The following is a 25,685-nucleotide window of genomic DNA, read 5'->3' on the forward strand; positions in this document are numbered from 1 at the left end:
CGGTGAGTTTATCAAAGGGCAACAAGTTAACTGTAACTCAACTGCTATTCCCAAACAATGGTTGCTTTTTACAAAACGTTTGCCATCAGCATGGATTCTGATTCAAGCCAGAAGGGAATGTTGCCCTGGGCTTCAGAATCAAACTGTGTTACACCAGTACAACAATGGACTATACCACGTTAGATGAGGAAAGGGTGTACTTGATGGCCACAGGGATGGTTTGGGCCTTGTAGGCATCGCGGATGGTGGCTGATATGACAGCAGAAGCCAGGTGACCGGGGAGAATTCTGGGAAGAGAGAAAATGGTTATTATTTACATCTGACCTACAATTTAAAGGTAATGAATACACAAAACAAACTTCAATCCAAACTACTGGTGATGACTGTCAGAATTATCCTTACTCTTTCAAAAATGATCACAGAAAAAGTGCAAGAACACCTTATTTGGTTGAAACCACAGCACACAGGTTATTTCTTTGATTTACAATTTCTAAATTTGATTTAACTTTAACCAATTAATAGAGAATAAGGGCATGTTGAAACAAATATCCTAAAAAATGGGATCTAAAATTAGTGCTGAATCCGACACGTAAAAAAGGGAAAAGTAATTTCGCACAGCTTTTACATGTATTCACTTAGATTTGAGGATCTGTGGATCATTTTTAATGAAGAAATTACTTAAACTGTATCTTAAGCTCATTAGATGGTTGTAACAACTGATTTCCAGAACTGATGAGCTATTATAAAATATACAAAAGCTATATCATTGAAATCAAGCAATTGTGAGTTGATGAATACAAAGTGCTATTGACACTGAGATTGTTTGTTTCTGTGAGTTGACTGTACTTCAGAATAGTCAGCAACATTCAGTCACAAGAGAAAACAACAGGCCAACTCTATCCCACCTTTTTAATTCCTCTTGGTGACTCAGTGGAGGCTCCTGTGCTCCAGACACAATCTCACTCAGATGGCTGTAGTGTGTGTGAATGAACATCACTTCCTCATATCCTGATTGGAGAGAAAGGAGAAGCAGATCTGATTTATTGGTGTCCTTTAATAACACAAACTCCTTTGCTGAGCATCACTTCAGTTTTGCAGTGTCACATTTCAAAAAACACTTTCACACGTTCACACACGACTCAGTTACTAGTTTTATTTACCCATCTGCTCAAAGATCTGATTCCAAAATGTATGTCTATTATTTTGTGTGTGTGTGTGTGTGTGTGTGTGTGTGTGCTCCTACCCAGTGTGTGTATCCTCTGGAGCTCAGTGTCAGGGATAAGCAACTCATCTTGACCACTGCTGCTGGCAGTGTGAGAGCCGACTGCAGAAGGCTTGAAGACTTGACTACAGCTCTCTTCAGTCAGCTTCTGCCACTTCATGTGCACATCTGGAAGTAAAGACAGCAGAGGACACCCAGACAATAGAGACGGAATAACAAGAATAGCAAACAGGAAAATAAATGAAAGAATATCCTTTACTTATCTGTGTTACCAGTTATTGGACAATAACATTGTACTTTGTAGACTTATCAGTGTATCAAAATGATTTCATGAATTCTGAACATCCACAAAAACAAGGAGATGAAGAAATGCAATACCATGAAAAAAAAGTCAGATGAGCCTTAATACAAACAAACAACAACAAAAAATACTGGCCCCTTTCTTTTAAGTGAGATGTATTGTAGAATCGTTCTACACTTTCTCTATCACCTCGGATCACCACTGAAACTGTGCCTGTATTTTGAACTGAGCACAAGCAGATTGTTTTCTGATTTCTTTGATGTACACCAATATGTTTCAATTACCGATGTTCTTGGTAGAAAGAGTGAAGCCTCTTCTCTCCACGGATAGCATGTCTGCAAGGGTTTCTGTGAGTTTGTCAATACTCTGGATGATGGTAAATGGTCCCACGCTGACCTGTACAAGAAAAACTAAAATTTAGATGAATTGAGAACAAAGAAGAAGAAGAAGACTTTCCAGGGTTATGAAAAATGAGAAGATTATTTAACATATCCCCGAAAATGGGATATACAATATATACAATACAAACATAGGGGAGAACCTGCTTAGTGGTCAATGAAAACTCAATTGAACAAGATTTCAGATTAGTTTTTTTTAGGGGGGGGGGGGGGGGGGTAGCAAAAACAGATGAACACAGGTCACCCCATCCTCTGTCAGGCGCATCCACTGTGAAGCCGTGTGGTGCTCCAGCATCAAACTCGCCGCCTGCAGGTAGTTGGTAGCAATGGACACCATGACTTCTGCCGCGTCAGCTCCAGCAGAGGGAGAACTAGTAGCCAGTGCAGTCAAGTCTGTCTCAATCCTCTGGGTGAGGTAGAGGACATCAGTGGAGGTGAGGTGAGGGCCACCGGCCTCCAACGCACGCAGAACGGCCTGGGTCAGCTGCTGCAGCAAGGCCAGATCGCTCAGCTGTACTACCCCCTGAGGAAAAAGAGGGATGGAGAAAGATTTGAACTTTATTTACCTGGGTTAAGGTCATTGCAATGCAATAGTGCTAATTCACCAATTCACTATCACACACTTCGGGATCACAATCACGTCTCTTCACCAAGCAAAGCTCTAGGATTTTGACTCAGTAAGTTACTAAAAATGTAGCAAGATGATTTTCAATGAGAGTACTTTAGCTTTATGGCATGCCAATATTTGCATGTCTGGTATGAGACATCTAAATCTCAGTTTGTTTGGAAGGCGTCGATTCTACCTTAAACATGGCAAACATTTCCTCCACTACACAGCCTGAATTAAACTTCACAATGAGAGAAATGTTCTGTGTTGCTGCAAAGTTGTGAGATAATTTTTCCAGAGTGCACTGTCTTTGCTGCGTTCTCGGTTGTTGAGCTGCCTTTGCACCAGTATCAAGATGAGTTGTTCTTACTTTATTGTACAGTACCACTTAAGTGTTAATGTGCTACAGACAGCTAAACTGTCCAACCCACCGGTTTGGTCAGAGGATCCTCGCTCAATCTCCTGAAGAATGGCGTATTTGGTGAACTGATAACATCCGGCACTTCTGCAGACAGAAACAGAGACACATATAATGCCATTTATTACAGCATGAGCACAAACAGCTCTTTGCTATGGGGACATAGTGCCAACAACAATTAAACACTCCACATTATGCAAAGGTAGTATTTATTACAGGACTAATGTATGTGATTGCATGCCAATGTTAAGGTAATGCTCTATTTTCAGTATCTCTCAGGGTTGGATACAGCAGAGCAAATCATCAAATTGCATCAAGAATAAAAGCCATAAAATGAATTGACATGATTATTATTATTAGTACCTTTCTTGAACTGGCAGACGGCCCCCCTGAGCGAGTCACACTTGGCAGGGCCCAAGCTCCCAATAAGCGGGTCAAAGACGCCACAATCCTCATCAGACAAAGGGCTGGGGAACAACTCAAAGGAGAATGTTTGATTCTGCAAAGCATTTCCATCCAGGAGGGAATCCAAGAACGAATTTGCTAACACAGTGACGTTTCCTAGTAAAGGAAATGGTGAAAGGTGTCCTTAATGTTAAATTTCTTGAAAATGAAAGGACACATCAAGACCTAATGTAGTGTTGATAATGCTACACTTTAGAAACCCAAAAGGGAAATTCACATCTCATCAAGATGCAATTCAAGGCAGGAGAATCAGGCAGGTTTCCTTATGTTTTGTTGTAAGCGTGTAATAAACTTCATGCTCCTTCATTAAATTATTCCCCCAACATAATCTCCATGGTTATTGTTGAGCTAACACTCCCCCAGCTACAAATTTTTGCTCAGACAAGACTAAGCAGGTTGTTAGTGTGTTTCAAAATGACCCTGAAATGACCTATTCTATATCTATGTTTCTTGACTTGTCAGTATTTGATTTTTATTTCTATTTTTTTTCTTGCGAAAAAACACCAATGCACATTCCTTGTATGTGAAAGCTCACATGTACTGAGCAATACATCTGATTCTGATTAATCTGATCCCAGCCTTCAGGCAACAATAACTCAAAAGTTATAAAACATGCGTGGTCTGTCATAGACTAGTTGTTACAAGGATTGAATGTGTAACAGCTCAGTTGCAGGAGTAGTGTGGCCTATATGTATGTCCGAACTGGTTCCATGAGAAAAAGAAAGGGAAAACTTAAAATGACTGCACACCAGGTAGTCCTATAACTGAAAGATCAAAGGATTCATCCATAGTCCTTCAACAGCTACTGCACATATCCTGACTGTAAGTTGATCATTAAAAGATACAAAATAAAGAAAATAAACACGACACTACATTGTAACTGGAAATCACTTAAGTCGTGCAAGTGCAACATCCTCTGTGCATGTTCAGTTCCAGGAGGCGGAGTGAGTGTTTTGGGCTCTCATTGCTCATCGGGGAGCATGATGTCAGAGCGGGAGGAGTTTGTTTTGAAGGGTGGGATTCAGAGTGACGTGATTCACAAAACATTCATACCATATAAGACCACATAAGAACCATAAGGAGCCCTACACTCTGCCAACTACAGCGTCATCACCATCCACCCTCTTCATTGAGGGGGGACAGCAACACACAGATGTCCTCTTTCCTTCAGTCTCATTCAACTTCCCGTAGGGCTTCGTGCTGGAAAGGAAAATAGTGTTTGTGTGTGTTTGTTGACTGTGTGTATGTATGTTTGCCAATTCAGAAATGATGAGGGATATGCTGATCAAGCTTTTTTGCTGCTTCCAATCCCAGTCATTTAATAATGAGTAACTGCCAATACAAAGCCCTAAACTGATATTCATATTTTCCTACATAATACAGCTTCACGGTGCACAATATCTAGGAGAGTATGGCTCAATACTATCACCCAATTAACATATCATTCGCTGCTTTTTATTTATTCTAGTGATGTGTAAACACATGCACGTACAATAAATGTATGTGATATAGTTAATTAAAGTTGTTCTTTTCAACTCTTGGTAACAAAGTTCAAACTGTAGACCGGTATGACTCCAGTTCATGAGCTGGAGAGAAACTGCAACATGAATTCGAGGGTGATGTCGGCAAATTTAAAACATAATAAAATGTGGGATCTTAGCGGTTTACCTGTCTTTTCAAACACTGTGGGGTCACGTTAACTTAACTTAAGTCTGGAACAGATCTGGAAAAAAATCTAGAATCGATCAGAAAAAGCCAAGACAGCGTTTGTCAAAGTTCTTGTTCTTTTGCAGTCTTGCAGTTATATGCTCTCACACTTTGAGCTCGTCATAAAAAATAGATTTAAAAAAGAATAATTGATTCAATTTACTTTTTAAAGTAAGATTTGTGAACTACTTTTCTCTCAGTGTGCTGGTCACTGTAACTAGTTCCCTAACTATTTAACTGTCACCCTATTTCATTTACATTACTTGACAACAGTGTTAGTGACCCCACTGTTTAGGACAAGTACCTAAAGCATTTTAGTTCAAGTATTTAAGTACCAAACATCGATGCAAATTACATCATGACTGGACTTCATTAGAGGGATAAGAGGAAAGTGTGTTTGTGGAGGAAGATGAACCAGAGACGGAGCATATTTGGATCTACGGTAGTTGTATCCGATATTAATTCACAGCATTTGTTTTACTCTGCTTGGAATTTCAGACGGGTGGGGTTTACCACATCAGGCCAGCTCAAATCTTGGCATGTTACTGAAAAGTGTGTAATCCAAAATGACTTTCACATGGACTCTATGCGATTCTTTGTTCTGCGTAGCAACCCCACCCGGCCCCAGTGGCAAACTATCTAAACTGTAAACGGTATTTAAAAGTAATGCTCAACTACACCACTGGACCATGCAGATAGATTTGAGTCTCTTCTGTCTCTTGTGGTTTAAACTATTCCTGTATTTGATGATGAAATCATCCTTGGTTTAGATTCTGGTAACCCTTTAGCTTCTTTCCGTCCAAATGCTGCATCCTAACAAATGTACCTTGACATGGGATGTCTTTCCACAGCGTCGTAAGGGAGGACTCTATTTCCATGGCTGATCCACTCCATTTGAACAGCAGCCCGGAGGAAATGGGTGAACACTCCTTTTCCATGGTGTAGATTTCACTGTTGTTCAGTACCCGATCCCATATGTACAGCTCTGTGATACTCCCTGAGAATGACTCATCCTTCTTAAATGAACCCCCAAAAGTGTCCTGCTCTTGTCCAATAATGAAAAGGCCAGCAGGTCCAATGCTGTTAGAACTTAGGCCCTCACCCCTAGAAACCACCAGGCCATGAGTAAATAGTGCCCAGCGTCCAAAATTCTGGCTCCAAGAAACGCACACAGAGTGCCAGGAGTCGTCCTGGTCGAAGGCTTCTTGGTAAGGTCCATGAACGCCATGGACCAGTAGAGCCAGCTGCACAAGTTTTCCCTTGACTAAGTTCACACGGAGCTGGAACTCATTGATATATGACTGGATGGAATAAGAAAAGATGGTTGAAATTCCAAAGCTATTTGGATCGAAGCGAACATGGGTGCAAACGGTCACAGAATCCATGGAGGGGAACTTGTGCAGGAGACGGGCATGCTTCCTGTCCGAGCGCCCGGCAAACTCCAGAATCAGGGTCTCCGAGGAACCTTTGGTTTCACACCACACAGAGAGAAGAAAGAGGCATTAGTATGAAGGAAAAATCCTGCCACAGCTCTTGGAAAAGATGGAAGGTGGTTGTATTCCTAATGTAAACACATGGGAAACATTTATTTACTGTGGCAAAGAGCGTTGCATGTCAGTCCTATTTTATATTCTATTCGCCTTTTGTTAAGCCAGCGAGTACGCAGAAAGATGTCTTGGACAAGAAATACAATGAGCCCACTATTTAAAAAGAAAGAGAGCAAATAAATTCATATAAATTGTCACAAATAGCACAATCAACCTACTTGTCAGATGGGTCATGACTTTCTTGGCAATCCACACGGGCTGAGAGATGTTCAAGGATTTTAAAAAGTTGGTTAGCTCTTGCTTCTCTACTGGGTTGGAGACAGTGGCTAAGGCCCCAGAGCGCTGGCTACACAGTTCCCCTGCATTGTTCCATTGCAGGCGGTCAGGAACATACTCATAGTAGGACTCATCATTTGTCAGGTTTCTAGTTTCCAGGGCTGTTCAAAAAAGAGAAAAGAAGATGAGAAGAATTCACCTACGATAGACACGTAACATGCTGGCTGAGGAATCCCTCATTGACTTGCTCAAGGCTTCTCTCACACACACACACACACACACACAGACACAAATGAGAAGATGCCACCTTGGTTCGGCTGCCTTAAAGCTACTGCAACCTTTCAATTTGTGTTGATTTTGGCGGTTCCTGTGGACAAAGGCGGTAGTGTTTCTGAGCACCAGAGTCATTTTACTGCAGCAGGGTCTGACAGCCTTTCCCGTGCAGTCCAGGTTTTTGGTTATCCCATGTCTCCAGCGGTGTGGTGTTGGCTCCCAGCACGGACCGGCGGAGCAGTGAGGCAAAGCTGCCGGACACGGAGCTCCGACTGCAGGTTTAAGCCGGATTTGGGTCTGTCTGCGGCCAGAGGCCTTGTAGGAGTCTGAGCTCAAGGAGATTCTAGTGAACCCGCTTGCCGTAATTTGTTTCATGGGATTTTACAGAGAATCAGACCCGGTGACAGGCACGAAGAACAACTAGCCTATATATAAACAGTCGTATGTTTATCTAGGTCCTATAGACTAGGCATCGGTATTAAATTGAGATGGTTTCATAAACAGTCAAAAGTTCCTACTGTAGTAACTTTAAATGAAATGGTGTTCAATTGAAAAGAGAAACAGAAAGTAACTCACCTGATATATAGTTGTGGAAACAAACCTGAAACATAAGTACACGTTTAGCTCATAACCTGGTATGATGGACAGAACACAAGTATTAGCTACTGTTCTTTACTAATAAGATAAAGCAATACACAACAGGAGTCCTGATTGGACTAGATATTAGGGTCAAGGAACATAGCCTGTTCTCTAACAGAGCACCTCATCATATTAATATATGTACTATATATATATTAATATATGTACTATATATATATATATATATATACCTGTAGCATCAAAGACAATGTTTATTTCTTGAAATGATTTCACTGCTAAGAACGCTGACTGCCCTGAATGATCATTTTAATTGACGTTATAATGAAAGGCAGTATTTTATTTAAACGTATAATGCCTGGCCTGGATAATCTAGGCATTTTATTCATGAATAAAACAATAACTCTAGTAGCTACGGGGATTATTTACACATCCACAAATATAATAAAAATACAGGAGAAAAAAACTTTAACGAGATGAAATTCATAGTATCGTAGGATTATTATGGCTTTCTTTACTTTAGCCAATAAGCCTCGTTTCGAGAACAACCATTTCACACGAGCCTTATTGCATTCTCTGCCTAATGTCTGCCAGAGAAATATGAGCGAGTAAAATGTAAGTTATTGGGATGTTTGCACAACTCATATAGCCTACGTTAGCTGCTTAAAAGTCGACACGTGTTTGTCTAAAATATTCCACGGGAGTGAAAACGTAAATACAAAGATGAAGCGCTTACCAGCAAGGCTATGTTTAGGAACAATAACCAGAGCATCCTGAGAAAGAAACATATGTATTAGCTGAGATGATGTTATTTTATCGTACTATGAATTATTATAAGCCCATTGGCCACACATAAAAAGCAAAACGAATCGATTTTTTACCTCAATTAGTCGTCTTGGTAGAAACTTTTTTTCGCGTCTTTTCATTCCAATCGCGTCGTGTCTGTGAACGCAGCATTCAACCACTAAAGCAGTTTTCCGTTTAATTCCACTGAGGTTAGTTGTAAAGGTAAATGATGTTCTCTTCTCAGCTGTGATCCATCAGCCCGTCTTTCATAAAGTACAGAGGGAAGCCTGGCGGTAGCAGAGTCCGGAGTGCATGGAGGGAGGATGCAGAGGAGGAGCGGGTGTAACCTGCAGCGAGCACACCAGAGTTACCAAAAGTAGGGGTCAGGGACCTACAGGGGGCCCTCGGGTGGGTTCCAGGGACTCTAGTTGAACTCGATGACATAATACACAAATGAATGTAAATCCATTCATCAAGTTAAGGGTTGCGGCCTAAAGTTTATCAACGAGGAGTTCATGATGTAAAAGTTTGGGATCCTTTAGTCTAATGGAGTAGTTCCCAGAATAGGATACAGGGGCCCCCAGGCAGTCCCCCACCATTCATGATAATACTACAAGTATGCCAATTTAACTCCCTATGAATGACATAATGTATTATAGATGTCAATGTGTACCTCTGTGGACAGTCACTGCAAGGTAACCCAGTTAAGTGTTTATGAATGTTTTGCAGTTTCCCAGTGCGAATTCAAAACCAATCATCATATCATTAAACTGTCTTTAACAGGAGTCCACTGTTTACTGAATGACATGCAATATAAAAGAATAGAGTCCTTGTAAAATCCACGTGACTTTATTGCATTAAGACAGGTTGCTGTATCATGTTGACATATCAAGTGATACAAGGACATAAAAAACACTGCTTTGTTGAAGTACAATTCTCTCCTGAGTGCAAGTAGTTGCAGTGTGTAATACAAGACATAAGTGCAAGTTTCTGTAAATAGAGGAACAAAATATGCATACAAGAAAGAAATCATTGACAGCATAGCATGGGGAGAAAACCTGGTAAAACACTGCCTGAGCTGCTGGATATTGAAATCTTGCATGTTTGAATTCAGAGAAAATGTTACAAAAGATAATGTAGTGACCTTTGAAAACAGAGAACCTAGTAAAGCACGAGTAAACCATTACTGTTCCTAACTGTGTTTATCCACCATGAATAAGTCAGGCAAACTCACCTTCTGGTGACTGAAGGCTTTGTCCCAATACTTGAAAGCGCAGAGGAGCAAACTATCACGAGAATAAAAAAAAGGAAGCTACAGCACATCTTGACAGCAGTGCTGTTCATGATAGGTGTTATTGCTGTAGTTTAAAGCCTCCACATCAATTACTTTGTTTGCTTTGTCATTTTCTTTGTCATCGTAAAAACTGCCTGAAAAAAATATGCAGATATTGCTCACAATTAGAAAGCAGCGTTGTTGTTTTGTAACGGATGGCAACAGTGTTTGTTGCTTGAGATTCCAGGTTGGTGATACGGGAGTGTACAAAAAAACACAATATCCACGACCCATTTGTTGTTACTAGCGGAAGTTTTCTCTATATCAGAATTTCATTGATATAGTAAATCATACATGATGGGAGCACATCGTAAAGAACAACACATAAATCATACCCAGTGCGGGCTGCCTTTGGACGACGCACCTGGAGCGAGAGAGAACACTATCTTGCTCACGACTCGATTTCTAACGGCACCGCGAGTGTCTTTGTTCAATATTTCATCCTCTGTGTCTTTATCAGAAGCAGCAGAGCTTCTGTTCTCTCCTGCAACCTGTTGGCTCCAGGAGGACAGGGACCGGAGGGCAACATGAAGCTCGTCTCGAGCAGCCATGACACTCTGAAGAAGGGGAAGCTGCAGGGACGGCGTCAACGCTTCTTCCTCGGACAGACCGGTGATGAGCTCATCAACAGCTTTGGCAGAGGACGAGGTCGGCTCTGTGGAGTGGCTGAGGTGGGAGTCGGTGTCTTTTCCTGGAAGGAGGATGAAGAGTCAGACACAGGAAATGACACCTTCAACAACAATCTGGTTCATTTTGGCTGTGGGTGGTTTTGTTCATGCTGCCAGCATCAAAGCTCCAGATATTATTGCAATAATGAACAAATCACACAGACTGTGGTTTAAAGACACATGAATCAGAACGCTATGCCACAATATAAAAACAAAATAAGATCCGATTGGCTGAGACACGCCTGTCACAGCACAGTTCATTTTACGTACTGACTCACTGACAAAACATTGAATGAAAGTATTTAGTAGTTACTAAGTTAGTACATAACTAATAGTGACATTTTACTATTCAGCTTTTTCTGAATTCGCCTCTTTGTACAGTAACTGGCCTTTCAGAAAATCCTCTTAATTAATGTTCTAGTGCCTTTGACCAATGGTTGCAGACTGGTGCTGTACAATGTAAGTTACACTGGATAAGAGCGTTAGCTTAGCAGCCAGGCTGTGTGCATGTCAGAGGAGTCACCTCGCAGAGCAGTAGACAGACAGGAATGCAGCTGTCGAATGGCCTGGTTCAGATGGAACAGCTTGGTCGCTGTAGTCCTCAGTCTCTGCAAGTGGGAAGCTGAGGCCTCCCCCTCCTCTCCCCCCTCCCCCTCCTCCTCCGTGTCTCTCTTCTGTTTGAAAACATGAACACGGCCAAATAATGAACACAAGACGGGGCAAATAAACAGGACGAAATGTAACGCAACCAACAATTACATCACCAAAAACACACACTTCATTAAAACAAATAGACTTCCTCAATTGTTCACAACTGAGCTCAACTCAAAAAAAACATCTCACAGCCCTTCTGTCTGTGAAAGCAGAATCTGTTTTGTAGAGATTAACACGTTCACAACTGGTCTTGATATTTTAAGCAGGCATCTTTTAAGAGTAAGTTTCAATTCAGCAGTTAGCCCAACGGCAGGCAGGCAGGCAGGCACACACACACACACACACACACACACACACTGAATTAATGGAGCTTCCATGGTAATGTGTTCTTTTCAATGAGATAAACCCAACGACCTCGTTCACTACAGTGTAGAAGAAAATAGAGAAGAAAAAGCTTCTTTTAACAGCTTTAACTACTGAAAATAGGAAATCCTGTGTTTAATTATCAAATGGAAGGTTTAACAAATTTTTGTCGCTACATTTTTTTAAAATAAAATATTATACACATTGATGTAATTGCATTTTTCACCACTCTTTGAAAAGGCTACTTTTTCACCATTTATACGAACACTAGAATTGCCTCTTTCTGATGGACTAGAATTATACCAGAAGCATTTACATCCATGATTATGCACATGTGCAGTGCTGTGTTAAATGTCTTGCTCTAGAGTCTAGACTATAACTCAGGCTTATTTGACTACAGTAACATTGGGGCCGGCGAAATGCCCCTGCGCCTATATGTATCAATGACTGGTTCTAACAAAAACAAAAAAAACTGCTACTTTGTGTGGCTAAGATAACGGCAAACAAGCCCGTTAGCCGTGACTGATGCCACTTCATTCAACACATTCATTACCTGAGCGATCGTCAACGGGCAACTGCAGAGAGATAAGCCTACGGAGCATAGAGCTGTACAGGAGCAATAAAGGCTGAGTGGCATCTTTAACAGGGCTGCTGTGTGTGCAGGCATTAATCTGTAACATTTAAGCCCGAGTCAGGACAGAAGATTGTTTTAACCGTTATATATCCAGGGAAGCTTTGCTGAGCATGAAGTCTGTCTTTCAGCCACAGTTTACCCAGACAAATACCAGAGATAGCCCAGAGCTAATGGCATGTATCAAATGCATACATTTGACCACTTTTAATGCCAAAGTTCAGAATTTGTATTTACAATTAAATTATACTTAATGATTCACTTAGACCGGTGGCAGAATTATGTCTCTCACACTCCAGCTCCATCATGTCACACATCAAAATGAATGTCGCAATACAACACAGTAGTTTATATTTCCATTGGTTTTGCAATTTATGAGATTCACATGCTGGCACCAGGAAATTAAGACGAAAAAAAGACGAGCTGAAATTAGAGGCCCCCCCCAATCTTATCTAGTCTGAAGATGGCGGTGCTGCTGAAACTCACCGTGATATGGCAACGCATGTAGTTCTGTAGAGCACGGGCTAAGTCAAGCGCCTTGGATTTTAGGCTCTGCAGGACCTGTAAGCAGAGATGGGTTAACAATGTCAGCTCATTTTTGGAATACTTACCTTTACAGAAATTAAACCATCAACACAAAATCTAATTATAGAACCATGAAAACTTAAAAAAAGAAGTCCGGTTTTGATCTCTTACTGGGTTCCTGGGGTAGGCCAGCTGAGCCTCTCTCAGTATTTCTCTGGTGATGAAGAGGCTTTCCTCCAAGAGAGAGCCGACGCCCATGCTGGTCCCGCTCACCAGACACATGACAAATGATTGCTGAAAAGATGTAACCATATAATAAACATAAATCAGATTTTTATCATCAGATTTGTCTCTGAAACGCTTTCCGAGTCCTTCACCAAAAGTTACAAGATGCGAATTAGGTGAGTTTCTGGCAGACTTTCTTTGTTATCTACAATAATGTGTATATATGCTAATCACCATGTGAATAAAACTCAACACATCTTATGTCTTTTCACCCCTAAATGCTGTGTACCTTTAACAGACTGAACATGAACATTTGCACGTCACCAAATCAACCATTATTCAGTGGACCTGCTGCGGTGTTAATGGTGGGCTTACCTTGCCTGTGGCCTGGGCTCCCCGCTCCGTAGCGTTCAGCGGCATGCCCGTCACCGCCGCCAGATGGCCAAGTGTAAGCAATGCTGCGTCCAGGCACTGGCTGCTCTTCCTCCGTGCCTCCGTCACCATCGATGTGATCTCAGATTCACAACCCTGGATGGGTGAGACATTCCCATTATCGGCCAACATCAGGTCAGCACACACAAACCAATGCAAGCAAGTCAACAGCATAGACAATGTCATGGTCGACATAGTCTGAAGGGTCGGTAAATAAATGAAAGGCTAGAGAATTAAAAAACGAAATAAGGAGAGAGGGGGGGGGAATTGTGTTTAAGGAATTTTGATTTATTTTCCATATATTCATGTTCAATTTGGGGCTCAAGGCTGAGATTTCCCTCCACTTTGAGCTCCCTCTATGGAAATGTTAAACAGCTCTGAGCTACGAAACGCCAATTAACGCTCTACATTCACGATTAGCCATCCCGTGTCCAAATTACACCGAATAAAAAATCATTTTTCAGCTCAGATTTGCACTCCTTTCAACTCATTTTTGTATCCTGCAAATGCCTTTAATGGAGTGTGGTATATATTTAGTGTTTACCTGAATGAGCAGCTGGAAGAATCCTCCCATCTTCTTGACGTGGCTCTTGAGTTCCTCAGCGATGTTGTAGAGCCGGCCGGAGGAGGGTCTAACGCTGGCCAACCACTGCATGGTGACGAACACCGCGCTCTCTGCGGCTGTGGTGGCCTTCACCAGTTGAGTCTGGGCCACCGACTTACACAGGAACACTGCAGGAGAAAAAGCTTTCATGCAAATGTTGTTCACCTAGAATTGGCATAAAATCCCAAAAGCATGAACTGGTTTGCTTGATGTTTGCCGCTCATAAACGGTTGAACCTCACCATTCTCTTGGCTGTCATCGTCCAGACTGTCGTATATGTCCGATATGGTTTGGACCGCCACATACATCAGGTGTAGATCAGAAGCCAGCCTGTCTGCCATGCTCTCTTCTGTCCCACTGCAACCTCGCAGACGGGCCACCGACTGACCAATCAGCTCCTTGCAGATGCCAGGCAGGGCAGAGTCTGGGCTGCTGGAATGGATGGAGGGCGGTTTGGCCACACCCATCAACCCTGGGACAAAGACACACCGACGAGTTGGGGTGTGCAGACCGGACTTCACTAGACAACGATGCGTCACAGATCGTGTTCAGTGCCTTACCAGCAGACGGTGAGGAGCCGTAGTGGAGGCTCTGAATGGGATGGACCCGGATCTCGTAGAGACGCCCTGAGATTCTCCTACTTTTCAACAAGCTCCTGCTCCTGATGACAAACAAACCAGAAGCAAAACCCTGAGTTCCCTTCCATTAGAGTTTAGAAATAGTAGGCATGTTGATGCTCTCATTCAGAATGACTTGGTTTGGAGACGGACTACATTTACCTCTAATACACCTCTTCCTAAGTGGACGTGATGCCACCAAGCAAAACATCAGACTGTCTCAGTGTTTCATGATGAGGATGTTCTAACCTGCTTCGTGCTACTGGCTCTATTAAATAGAAGATTTACAAAAAAAAGAAAAGAAAAGAAAAAAAAGAAGCTCTAGTCACTTGAGGAGCAAACTCTAGTGAATGGAGCTCGAAAATTGTTAAATTTAAATTAGCAGTTCAGCCGAGCGCAGCTGCAAAATGTATTGTTCTTTTTCTTTTTAAGGAGTAGATTTGACCGTGTTTTGGCTGACTCGGGTATTCAGCCGCAGCGGGGAGGATCTGGTCGGCGGGGAGCCTCCAGAATCTGAGCTGAGCGGTGGAGCCTTTGCTCAAATTGCACTCACGATGCAAACAGAAACAGAATCATTCTTCTGTCATGAATGTCAGCGTGGGCAGTTTTTGTTGGATGCTGTCGCCGCCGCCGACCCCGAGTGCAGGCTGTGTGTGTGCGCGTTACTATGCATGAAAGTTTTCCTCCTCACTGGGACGGACGCCTTAACATTAGCTGGAGAAGAAAAGCAAGACCAGCAGGGCGATGATCGGGTCATTTTTGTTATGTTTTGCTGATTTAATGGTCCGCCTCCAAAGGAGTGAGAGCCGCCAACAGGTCGCTGCTGCAGGACCAAACCAGAGCTGCAAATTGTTGGAAAAGAATAAAGACTACCCAAGACGAGTTTGGTGAGTTTTTTGTGTTTCTGTTCAGTTTGAATGAAGTGTGTTTTACGATGAGTTAACAGGGCAATTAAGTTCTTAGTTCGGTGTAAGAGAGAAACGTGATTCCAGAAGGTGTAAGGTTGTATTTTTCCGTTTAAGTGTAAGAATAACTCCTTGAGTTTATTTAGCTTCTTCACTAAATGTAGCAAACTTGCCGTTCGCGAGCAATGCATCCTGGTAAATGTAGACGCAGCCTGCACGGCTCTGCAGCAGGAAAAATAGTCTTCCCCCCGCCAACATAGCACGCACTAGGGGATTTATGTCTTCAGTGGACTACATTTACCATCAGCACCAATTGGAAATAAACATAAAAAGGTGGCAAATTTTCCATTTAAGATGAGATGGTGTGGAATGTGCACATTTACATACAGGCTTGGTGTTATCTTTGCAAGGATGCATGGTGTGGGGTTGATTGAGTTCAGCAGGAGAACATGTTCTCATTACTGAACAACCTAGAGGAGCGAAGGCCGGTAAACCGCTACGACTGTGGCCATGAGGATCAGGCATGGGTTTAATAGAGTCAGCCAGCCTGAGCCATGTGTCATTTGTCCGGGTCTGTTAGTAGTTCAGGCTCCACCAGGAGCCCCGTAAACATACTTGACAAGAACAACAACAATGCGAGGGGAAAATGTCCGGGGTTCTGCTTGCAGCACAGGTGTGTGAGTGAGAAACACACAGGGACCCTTTCCCTTGGCCTGCCTTCATGGAAATTAAATTAATAAAAGAAGGAAATATGCTGTGGGCAGAGACTTCACCTCAACCTTTCACGAGAGAAAGAAAGAAAGATGTGTTGACTGTCAAAAAGATGTGCCCGGCTGTACATTCACATTGGTGGAAACAAGGAGGACTTTGTGAAAATAACCAAAATCTTCCAAACAGTTTGACAAAAATGATTTTCCGTGTTCCATCCCGTTGAACTTTCCATATACAGTTCATCCATTCTGCCGGACACATTGTTGACATTAAAAGGAGGTTGTGAGTTGAGTTGGAGACCCACACAATGTCAGACTAAAGTGTTGGCACTGCAAACACTCTCAGACATGCAGTCCTGTACTCTCCCTCTCCCCCCCCCCGGTGGTTTGAACACTTGCCTACCTACACATTTCAAGTAATTGGACAAGAATACTAACGCAATATCTAATGTAAATGTACAGGTGATGTGCTGGAAGGAGGGATTGATGGATTGGGGGGGGGGGGGGGGGGAGAGCTGGATAATTACCTTCGGCGTGAGAAGGAGGAGGTGGAAGCAGAGGAGGCCGATATATCTTGCTCCCACTCATCATCAGGGTCATAAAAGACATCGTCATCTTTAGAGGTGGAGTCCCCCTGCGGAGAGTAAACTATTGCTGACACGGGAAATCGGCACTTGAGCGGCTGTCACATGCAGCGGGACTCAACAGGCCTCGCACGTCAGAGTATTAGAGTACTGATCAGATCCAATACGCTTCCTGTCAATCTTCAAGCATTTCTCTGGGACTTGTTTATCAGCTGATCATGAGATTATTCATTATCAGAACCTGAAGGGTATGAATATGTTTATGACTGTATTACATCATCAAATTCAATAAAAAAAACTGTCTTAAGGATCAATCCAGCCATATACTATGTGCATCACTTATTCAATAAAATGTTGAGGTAGCTTGAGTCGATGCAGCAAGAGAATGTTTATGTACAATTTTGTTGTTGACTCCAATTTTCATTTAAAAACCCCTTTAGTCAGAGGAAACGTACATTTAGTCAGGTTTCAGATTCTTCAGACGTTCTTTACGCTCATTGACTTGAAAAACAGATGACTTGAAAGGCAAAACTGATATGGAGGCAGACCTGGTCGAGTTCCCTCATGGCAGCGATGTTGTTTTGGAACTTGTCCAGGCTCCAGAAAGTGGAGATCCCCAGCTTTTTGTTTTGAACCCGCACCTGCAGCAGACCACCCTGCTCCAGGTTCTCATTTCCAGAGCTTTCGTGTCTACAACAGAAAAGAGTCATTTGGGCACAGATAAATGACCATGATACCTGCTGGTGACATCTTGATGGCTTTGTAACCGGTCTAATAAACTCATATCGTGTGTCAACTGTGGCCCGATGCTTGCATTGTCCTACCTGCTGAAGACTGTGCTTTTCTTCAGCTGAGCGCCGATCTTATTAGCTTCTTCAATCATCAGGGACAACTTCATGGCATCCCATTGTGGAGAGACTGAAATACAGAAGTGAAACATGTTGACGTCCTCACCACAACCAAGAGCATCTGGCTGAATTAGATATGTTCTATGAACTGAACACATGCGGTGTGAACGGTCAGTGTGGGTCCGAGTGCCAGTTTGTGCTCAGAGGTGATAGAAAGCGCTCACCATTTCGGGGAGTGTTGTTTTCCCTCAAGGCTCTTCTCCTCTGCATCTCCTCGAGCTCTGTGCTGATCTTTCGCTTCTCTGCCTCCAGGGCGTCGACAATCTTCGCTTGACACACGCGGTGTTCCTCCATCGCCTGGAGTGAAGCATTGTAATGTACACAATATTAAAAAAGCACCAGACCAAGACATCATGCAGACAGTCAAGCTCCACCATGACTCAAAACTCATCCAAACAAAGCCCATCAGATAAACATAAAAGCTGGTGTCAGCAGGGTTTTTAGCTTCTGAAGCTCTTTTAAGACCACCAGAAAACATGAGAACAAGCAAATGAAGGAATTGATGTAATTTATGGCGACAGGAATAATCCAGATTTCCACGAAACTGATTTCTGAAAAGGGAAAAATGTAGAAAAACTGAAATAAGATCAGTTTAAAATGTCATACTGCCAACCACTACTCTGTGTCACTCACTGTAGATCAAGTGGTCTGAACGTACACCGTCTCTTTCAGGTGGAAAAGGGGATTAGGTCATCAGTGTGAAAGCAAAAAGGCAGACCTGTCTCATTATTCATATTCAAAACATTCTGCCACGGCTAATGGACATTGAAAGCGTGATGAGCGAAGTAGAAAAATGTGTGTGTGGGAATCATTTTCCATTTTTTTTGACTGAACAAAACCTTTCCAGCAAAAAAACAAGTATATCAAATTACAGGAACCTAAAAAGGTGAACTTCATTACAAGGTGAGACGAGTGTTCTGGTCCTGACCTGGGCCTCCATGCGCAGGCGGACTCGTTTCTTGTGGGTGTCCACCTCCTGCTCCAGCTCCAGGTTGGCATTCTTCAGATCCGCCATCTGGCTGGCCACCCTCTGCTGGTCCAGCTCCTGTCGACGCTTCCGCTCAGTCTCCTCGTTCTGAAGAATCATATTTGGAGATTATTAAGTGATGGTTGAACATATTGACGGGGTGATAGACTATACATGACAATAGCTATTTGATCATTCTGCAATATAGTACACAGAGTTTAAGACAACATACTTATTTTGTCACTTCTGTAACACCTTTATGCTAATTCACTTCTAATGACTTTAACAGCAGTACAGAATGTCACAACACTAACAATTCAGTACGAGTGGAAAGTAGAATGTTACATCTGTTGAGTAGAAAACAAGACTTGAAGGTGTTGTGTACCAGCTCTCTCTCCAGGGCTCTGATCCGGTCCTCAAAAAGCAGCTTCTGGTCGGAGAGCTCTTTCTGGGCCACTTCTTTTGCCACCTGGATTCCCTGCATCATCTCCTCTTTCGCCTTCAAATGGGCTTCTACAATTTCTGCCTCCAGCCTGGGAGACACAAAGACGGCTTAAGAGGAGTTGTGATTTCGATATATTTAGATTTAGCTGGTATAATGGTTTGGGGATTTTTTTCTTTTCTAGTCTTTTGCACTCACTGAGCTCTTTGAGCCGCGAGTAGCTCATTTTTGGCGAATTCAAAATCCTTGTGGCCCTCGCCTGCCTCTGTCCAGCATGACACCCGCTTCCCAGACTGCACCTCTGCCGGATGATTGAAGCGGAAGTAGTGGTCTCCACCAAGAATCACCCTGTCGCCCTGCAAAGCAACAACACAGAGACGAGAAGAGTTGAATTCCTTAATAAACAGGTTGGTCACATTGAACTTTACTGGTGAGTTTTTGCACACATCTTACAAGGAGTTGCTCCATAGCATAAAGAGTTAGGAGATCTTTCTGATCTACTTACATGGTGTAGCACGGTGGATTCAGATACGAGGCTTCCATTAACAAATGTCTTGGCATTGTCCGTGGGAGTGATGCTGACAGTGCCCTGGGTGTTGATTATGACACTAAAACAAAGCGAAACAATGCATGTATGAAATAATCATGTTGAATGCGTGCTAAAAAGAATAAGATGGGTGAGAGATAGATTAAAACGATTGCTGGATTAATGAAATGTCAAAGACACTAAATTAAATCTTGCAGTGGGGCATGGACGGGGTAACATATATGTCCTTCCAGCGTTGTTGTTGTTCTTTTTACCAGTGTTGGTCAGCGATGAGGGCTCCAGTCAGCTGGATGTCATGCCTGGACTCAGACTTGAGCTTGCCCACTGTGGTGCGACCCTCTGTGACCATGTAGAGGAGCATCTCAGACAGCTGAGGGTCCTCGTTCAGATTCACCAGGTTAGGGAGACGATTGTCCACTTTGAATGTCGCACCGGCTTTCTGAAAACAACGAGAAACGTTTCTTCGGATTAGTATGGGGACACAAGAAAAGAAAAAAGTATGCATGTACAAGAAGGACAGTAAAAAAAATATATAGAATGAAAATGAATAAAGTGTTGAAAAAAATGACCTGCAACTCTTTGGTCTCTTCGCGTTTGCGTATTTCCGCCTGCTCCAGTTTCTCTCTCCATGCCCTGCCAGACAAGATCAAATATAAAGAAAGGAAATCACCTCAGATCAAATTATGCCATGATCAGATCAGATGTATCCTCTCATCAATAACTGAGAAACATTACATTTTTTGTTTTAAAGAAAATATTTGAACACGATGCTTATTTCACCTGTACACAATAACAAGTAAAAATGTAATTTGTGTATGTTAGTAACGTTCCATTTTCACATTTTAAGTGGTTGATGTTAAAATATACGCAACATGAGAAAAAACAAAACAGAAGAACTACATGCAAACATATCTGCAAATACAATTTAACAGAAATGTAAGCAGCATCACTTTGCTACTCGGTTCTCTGAACTGTGGAAATCTGCTCCAGCAGACGCCTCACATCTGGGTCTGTTGCGTCACACAGTATAAATGAGACAAAAAGAGCTCTGATAATTGTTGCAGTGATACTGACCGGTTGGCCTCGACCATTTCCCTCTCCTGCTGACAGAGTTTGTTCCTCAGGCCAGCGATCTCCTGCTGGAACACGCTGACCCGCTCTGGTTGGACGCCCTGGGAGCTCATCTGGGCGGACCGCAGCTTCTCCACCTCCGCCTTCAGCTCTGAAAGCAGCAAAGTTTGTCCAAAATTATTTGTAAAGATAAAAGACGGCAAACCGTTTAGAGCAAATACACACATAAATTATTACCAGTCAATGTCGAATTCAAGGGAGTGACGTTAACGTCCTGAAAGTGTTTCAGGCTGCAGATAATAATCTGAATTTGTCAGTGAACAGCCAAACAATGTCACTCGTTGAAGACTATTTACTGAGTAACATTGACCTGATTTGTAATGGTTGACACACACACACACACACACACACACACACACACACACACACACACACACACACACACACACACACACACACACACACACACACACACACACACACACACACACACACACACACACACACACACACACACACACACACACACACACACACACACAGTGGTAGAAATAAATCCACAGCAGGAGCGCCCCTTAGTGCTAAAAATCTCAAACAGCAGCACAATCGTCTCATGAAAAATAATCCTTGCATGACAGTTAGCTGCCGTGTGCGGCTGACATTGCATAAATAAGGCCCGGCGGCGAGGTTAGGCCTCAGATGAATTGGGGAGTGCATAAGCTGGTGATGGATTGATGGACAGACCGGCGGGTTAGGGCGAGCGAAGGAGATCAAGAGCAAGACATTTACATAGAAAGAAAGAGAAACCTACAGAGACAGAAACAAAGAGGGGCTGATCACAATGGACAGAGAAAACATGCTGTACAAAGAAAATGGCTTTAAAAAGCTTATTGCAGTTATTACAAAATAAAAATAGATCAGAGCTCATAAGCCCAACAGAGATGTTTTGAACATGGATGTTTTGAGTGGCTGACCTCTGATGAGCTTGGCGCTGGTGTCCTCGTTGACTTTGGCCACGTTAATGATGGTGCGGGCCTGCTGGGCGTAGCGCAGGGTGCTGAGGCTTTCCTCCACGCTGCTGCCCGCCGGGCTCAGCGTGGCGATCATGGCCGTCTTGGAGTTACCACCGAGGCTCTCTTTCAACAGCCTGCGGAAGAGGGAAAAAAATAAAATGCACGTGGGTCAGGATCATCCTTCTAATTTGGAAATGAGATCTGCTTAACTGCTGTAGGTGGAGAAAATAGATTTGAAAACTACTACGCGTGCACTCTGATCTCTCACCACGTCAGCACGGACTCTCTGTACGGTGTGAAGACCTTCTTGCTCGTCAGCGCTTGTTCCGACAGGGCGGAGATGACCTTTCCAAGGGTAAGCAAGGACTTGTTGATGCTCGCGCCCTCCTGCAACGACACAGACAAAATAGCATTTCTTGTTTTGAAGTGCATCCAAAAAATGAGGACAGTAAAATGTAATAATTATGATTAATAATTATGTGAAATGGAGAAAAGCTTGTTCTCACAATCAATCAGCAATAACCAAGACTAGTATTGTGTGCGTGTGTGTGTATACCCACCCTGAGTCGGTCTCCACTTGTCTGGGCTGAACTACAGCGCTCGCTGCCAGCCAGGTCCACCAGGTTGATCCGGCTGATGATACTGTGGTCGTGTTCCTCGCCCTCCACAAACTCAGTCTGCACACAAGCACAAACAAACAAACGGGTACGTTGTGTAACGAGAGAACGCGTGGCGCCCAGGTTAATTAGTGGATTTGTTTACAGATTTTATGAGGCAACGTACATTACGTGTGACATAAAGTAGAGTTGAGACGCGTTACCTGAGTCTGGGTCATAGTCAGGGTGAAGACGGAGTGAGACCTGGAGCTCTTGTCGTTCATTCCTGTAGCTGCTGTGGCTCTCTGCTTGTTGCCCAGCCCCAGCCAACCCTGAAGGACAGGGATCAACAGCATTTATTGTTTTCTAAGCTATGCGTGGGATACATCTTTGATGCTCAGCATTTCTCTCCGTGGTGTGCCTGCATCGAACCATCACTTGCTCGCTCATTCAACGTTGTTCTTAAGCGCTTTAACTAAAAGGCCGGCGAGGATCAAAAAGAAGAAAATACCTCGCCAGCAGTTTGAACCTACCTGAACGTCATCGTAGGAGCTCACAATATTCCTGTGAAGAAATACCAAAGTGAGCAACTCTGCAAATCACAGCAGTAGAGAATGTTCTTTTGGCTTTTATTGAAGAGTAATACAGCAAAGGAAAGTCAAAAGGTTTCTTACGCAGAGAGGTCAGCAACATACGGACCATGGACTGGATGTTCCCTCACCCTCAGCTAGAAACGCAAAACAGGGTTTTATCTTGGCTGGTCAACATTTTCAGGTTAGTCAGTCCTACCAATGACCTTAATAAATTGCATGCATTAAGCATGATGAGCGAGGGTGCAGCTCTAAAATCTGGGCTAATCAGGTGTTCCATGTCGTCTTGATAGAGAATTTGAGTAAACTCCATGAACTCATCCAGTAGTTGCAAACTACTTACGGGCATCGTCCTCTGGTTTGGCTCATCTCTGGTCACCAGCAGGTCATGGATCTTCTCATTGTAGACTTCAAAATAGCTCATCTCTACACGACACTTGACCTGAAATATAACAACCGAAGTTATGCAACCGGAAAATTCATGTAAACGCTCAAAAGAACATCTAATAAGTCAGAAGCATCAGGGATAAATCATTTTAAAGACAGATCGTACCTCTTCATTTGTCATGGATGCCAATCTATTAAAAAGTTCCTGGCAGAATCGTGGGATCACTCCTTCTTCTTCTCCAAAGCCCATCATGCTAAAACAACAATGATTTCAAACAAATCAAATTGATGGTTGACTGATAAAATATTATGAAATACTCGCCAAGAGAACAAATTAAGGGCAAAGAAATGACTGTAATAAACCAAAACCACTCACGTGTACGACTTCCCAGAGCCCGTTTGTCCGTAAGCAAACAGGCAGGTGTTGAACCCTTCGAAGGCCCTCAACAACAGAGGTTTGGCCAGAGTCTCGTACACCGTCTGCTGGCTGGCGAAGGTGGAGTCACACTCATCCACCGAGCAGAAGGAGAAGTCGTAGCTGAAGGTGTAGCTCTGTTTGGAGACCGGATGCTGGACAGCGGTCTCCTGACCGTCCATGAAGATGACCTGCAGTGCCTTCTCTGCCTTCTCCCTAAGATTTACAAAACACACAAATCACAAGTTTCAGATGAATAATCAAATAATGTCTCTGCATGTGCAGTGTATAGTGCATTTCCGTGCTTACATCCAAATTAAAAAGGATTTTTTTTTACCTCACAGGGTGTGATTACACCATCATTTATAGTTGAATTATGCAGTAACTTTTAGAGACCCTGGGCTCTTTAGATGCTGACAGACATCACCTCATCCTGCACCACGTGACTCAGCCAGTAAAGACAAACATTGCATTACACACCTGGCATTGAACGGCCGCACACGGACCGCCACGGTCACTGCGCTGTTTTCCATCGTAAACGGATCCTGCAGCTTCAGAGCCTCGCTGGGCCGGGACAGGAGGAGCTGCTCGGTGGACGCTGGAGCAGGAGTGGAGGTCCTGGCCTGGGCCGCGTCTCTCCTCTGACTCGGGGTGGACACCTTGCAGACCCGAGGAGCGGGGACAGGTGTTGTGTCCTCTGCTTGGGATTTGGGCCTCGTCAGACTTGCAGACTTGACTGCCACTGGTTTGGGAGCGTCTTTCCTCGCCAGTCTCTCGTACACGTCTCTCTTATCGCAGATTTTCCCAAACAGGGTCTTTCTGGTGGGGGTTTTAAAGGTTTGGGCCTGGTCTTCTAGCTGCCTACTCGTGGAAGACGACGAGGAAGAAGAGGAGGGCGTTTTGCTGCACGCCAGCCTCCCATGGGTCTCCAAAGCAGCAGCTCTGCCCTTACAGGCCGTTTCTCTTGAACTTGCCGACCTGAACACACTAGCTGTCCTGCCGTTTGGTTCACTGAGAACTTTCGGCGTGGTCTGCAGGGCAGTGCTGCTGACACCGCGCTGCCCGTGTGCGCTTGTATCCATCGAGGTCGGCCTGGTCCTGCGCTGCAGAGTCGGCCTCTTCTCCACCGGAACCGGTGTGGTCTCCAGGCTGATTCCCACAATAGTTTTGTCCACTCTTCCGGAGGCGCTCTTCCTCTTTGACCTCCTCTGCAGAGTGAGTCGGCTGCGGCAGGGAGCCTGGACGACAAACGTCCTGTTGACATGTCGGCTTTTATCGGACGACCTCCTGCTGTCTTCACACGCAGAGTCTTCGGATGTGTTCTCATTTTTGCTCACCGTCGTGTCCGTCGCCTTCCGCCCCGCCAGGCGCTCTCTGCCCGGTGTCCTGGATGCTGGCGGTGCCATTAGATGCTCATAATAAGCTCTATGCTTCCTCGCTTGTACACTAAATAACGACATGGCAGTTGATTAAGAAAACAAAACCGTCCAAATGAGCTTAAACGTTAACTGTTAGCTAACGGCACTTTCACTGCGGTTGCTACAACAATACACACTATGAAAAACATGTAAGACATGCGCGAGGACAGCTCAGCATGCTGGTTAAAATATAAATGAAAACCCGATATGTGTTCAGTCAACAGAGCTCCCTGTTTGTTATTGTCTCTTCCGCTTTCGCCCGCTTCAATTTCAAATAGTCTCCGCCAGTGACAGCTGATTGGCTGAAATCTAGAGTTATAGTTACGTCACCTCTTGGTCACATGTCAGTACCCGAGGCTGACGGCTAGGTGGCAGCAGAACCACGGTTATAATGTTGTGTAGCGACAATATAAACTGTAGCTGGCAGTAAAGTTGTATCTCAGTGGAAAAATTGGGCTACTAACTTTCTAAAACTAGCATTCT

The 25,685-nt window shown here is 43.5% G+C and overlaps 2 protein-coding genes across 2 annotated transcripts in view; both read right to left on the reverse strand.

Annotated features, from left to right (window-relative positions):
• The window catches only part of LOC306776029 (adhesion G protein-coupled receptor D2), a gene marked incomplete at its 5' end in the record, with an annotated part of 85,179 nt that extends 77,590 nt beyond the window's left edge, over window positions 1-7,589 (reverse strand). The window contains 10 exons of the mRNA XM_079266618.1: window positions 176-287; window positions 906-1,008; window positions 1,244-1,390; window positions 1,808-1,919; window positions 2,166-2,444; window positions 2,960-3,033; window positions 3,310-3,507; window positions 5,945-6,583; window positions 6,884-7,102; window positions 7,355-7,589. Coding sequence (XP_079122744.1) covers window positions 176-287; window positions 906-1,008; window positions 1,244-1,390; window positions 1,808-1,919; window positions 2,166-2,444; window positions 2,960-3,033; window positions 3,310-3,507; window positions 5,945-6,583; window positions 6,884-7,102; window positions 7,355-7,589 — 2,118 coding nt within the window. The remainder of the gene's footprint in view (window positions 1-175; window positions 288-905; window positions 1,009-1,243; window positions 1,391-1,807; window positions 1,920-2,165; window positions 2,445-2,959; window positions 3,034-3,309; window positions 3,508-5,944; window positions 6,584-6,883; window positions 7,103-7,354) is intronic.
• A 1,857-nt stretch (window positions 7,590-9,446) lies between these two features.
• Window positions 9,447-25,301, reverse strand: kif14 (kinesin family member 14). Its single transcript, XM_079267828.1, has 29 exons — window positions 24,265-25,301; window positions 23,746-24,000; window positions 23,536-23,623; window positions 23,326-23,424; window positions 23,067-23,119; window positions 22,926-22,956; window positions 22,617-22,724; window positions 22,357-22,473; window positions 22,065-22,183; window positions 21,758-21,930; window positions 20,787-20,934; window positions 20,282-20,345; window positions 19,967-20,151; window positions 19,671-19,773; window positions 19,364-19,521; window positions 19,109-19,256; window positions 18,685-18,831; window positions 17,921-18,053; window positions 17,673-17,766; window positions 17,397-17,538; window positions 16,792-16,898; window positions 14,593-14,693; window positions 14,274-14,504; window positions 13,973-14,160; window positions 13,372-13,524; window positions 12,943-13,065; window positions 12,733-12,807; window positions 11,122-11,272; window positions 9,447-10,621 (listed from the first exon to the last, which is right to left on the reverse strand). The coding sequence occupies exons 1-29, from the start codon at window positions 25,242-25,244 to the stop codon at window positions 10,260-10,262; spliced, it is 4,836 nt and encodes a 1,611-aa protein (XP_079123954.1). The 5' UTR covers window positions 25,245-25,301; the 3' UTR covers window positions 9,447-10,259.
• Window positions 25,302-25,685: the final 384 nt, after the last annotated feature.

Source organism: Melanostigma gelatinosum (genome assembly GCF_949748355.1).
Source record: "Melanostigma gelatinosum genome assembly, chromosome: 4".
Lineage (NCBI taxonomy): Eukaryota > Metazoa > Chordata > Actinopteri > Perciformes > Zoarcidae > Melanostigma > Melanostigma gelatinosum.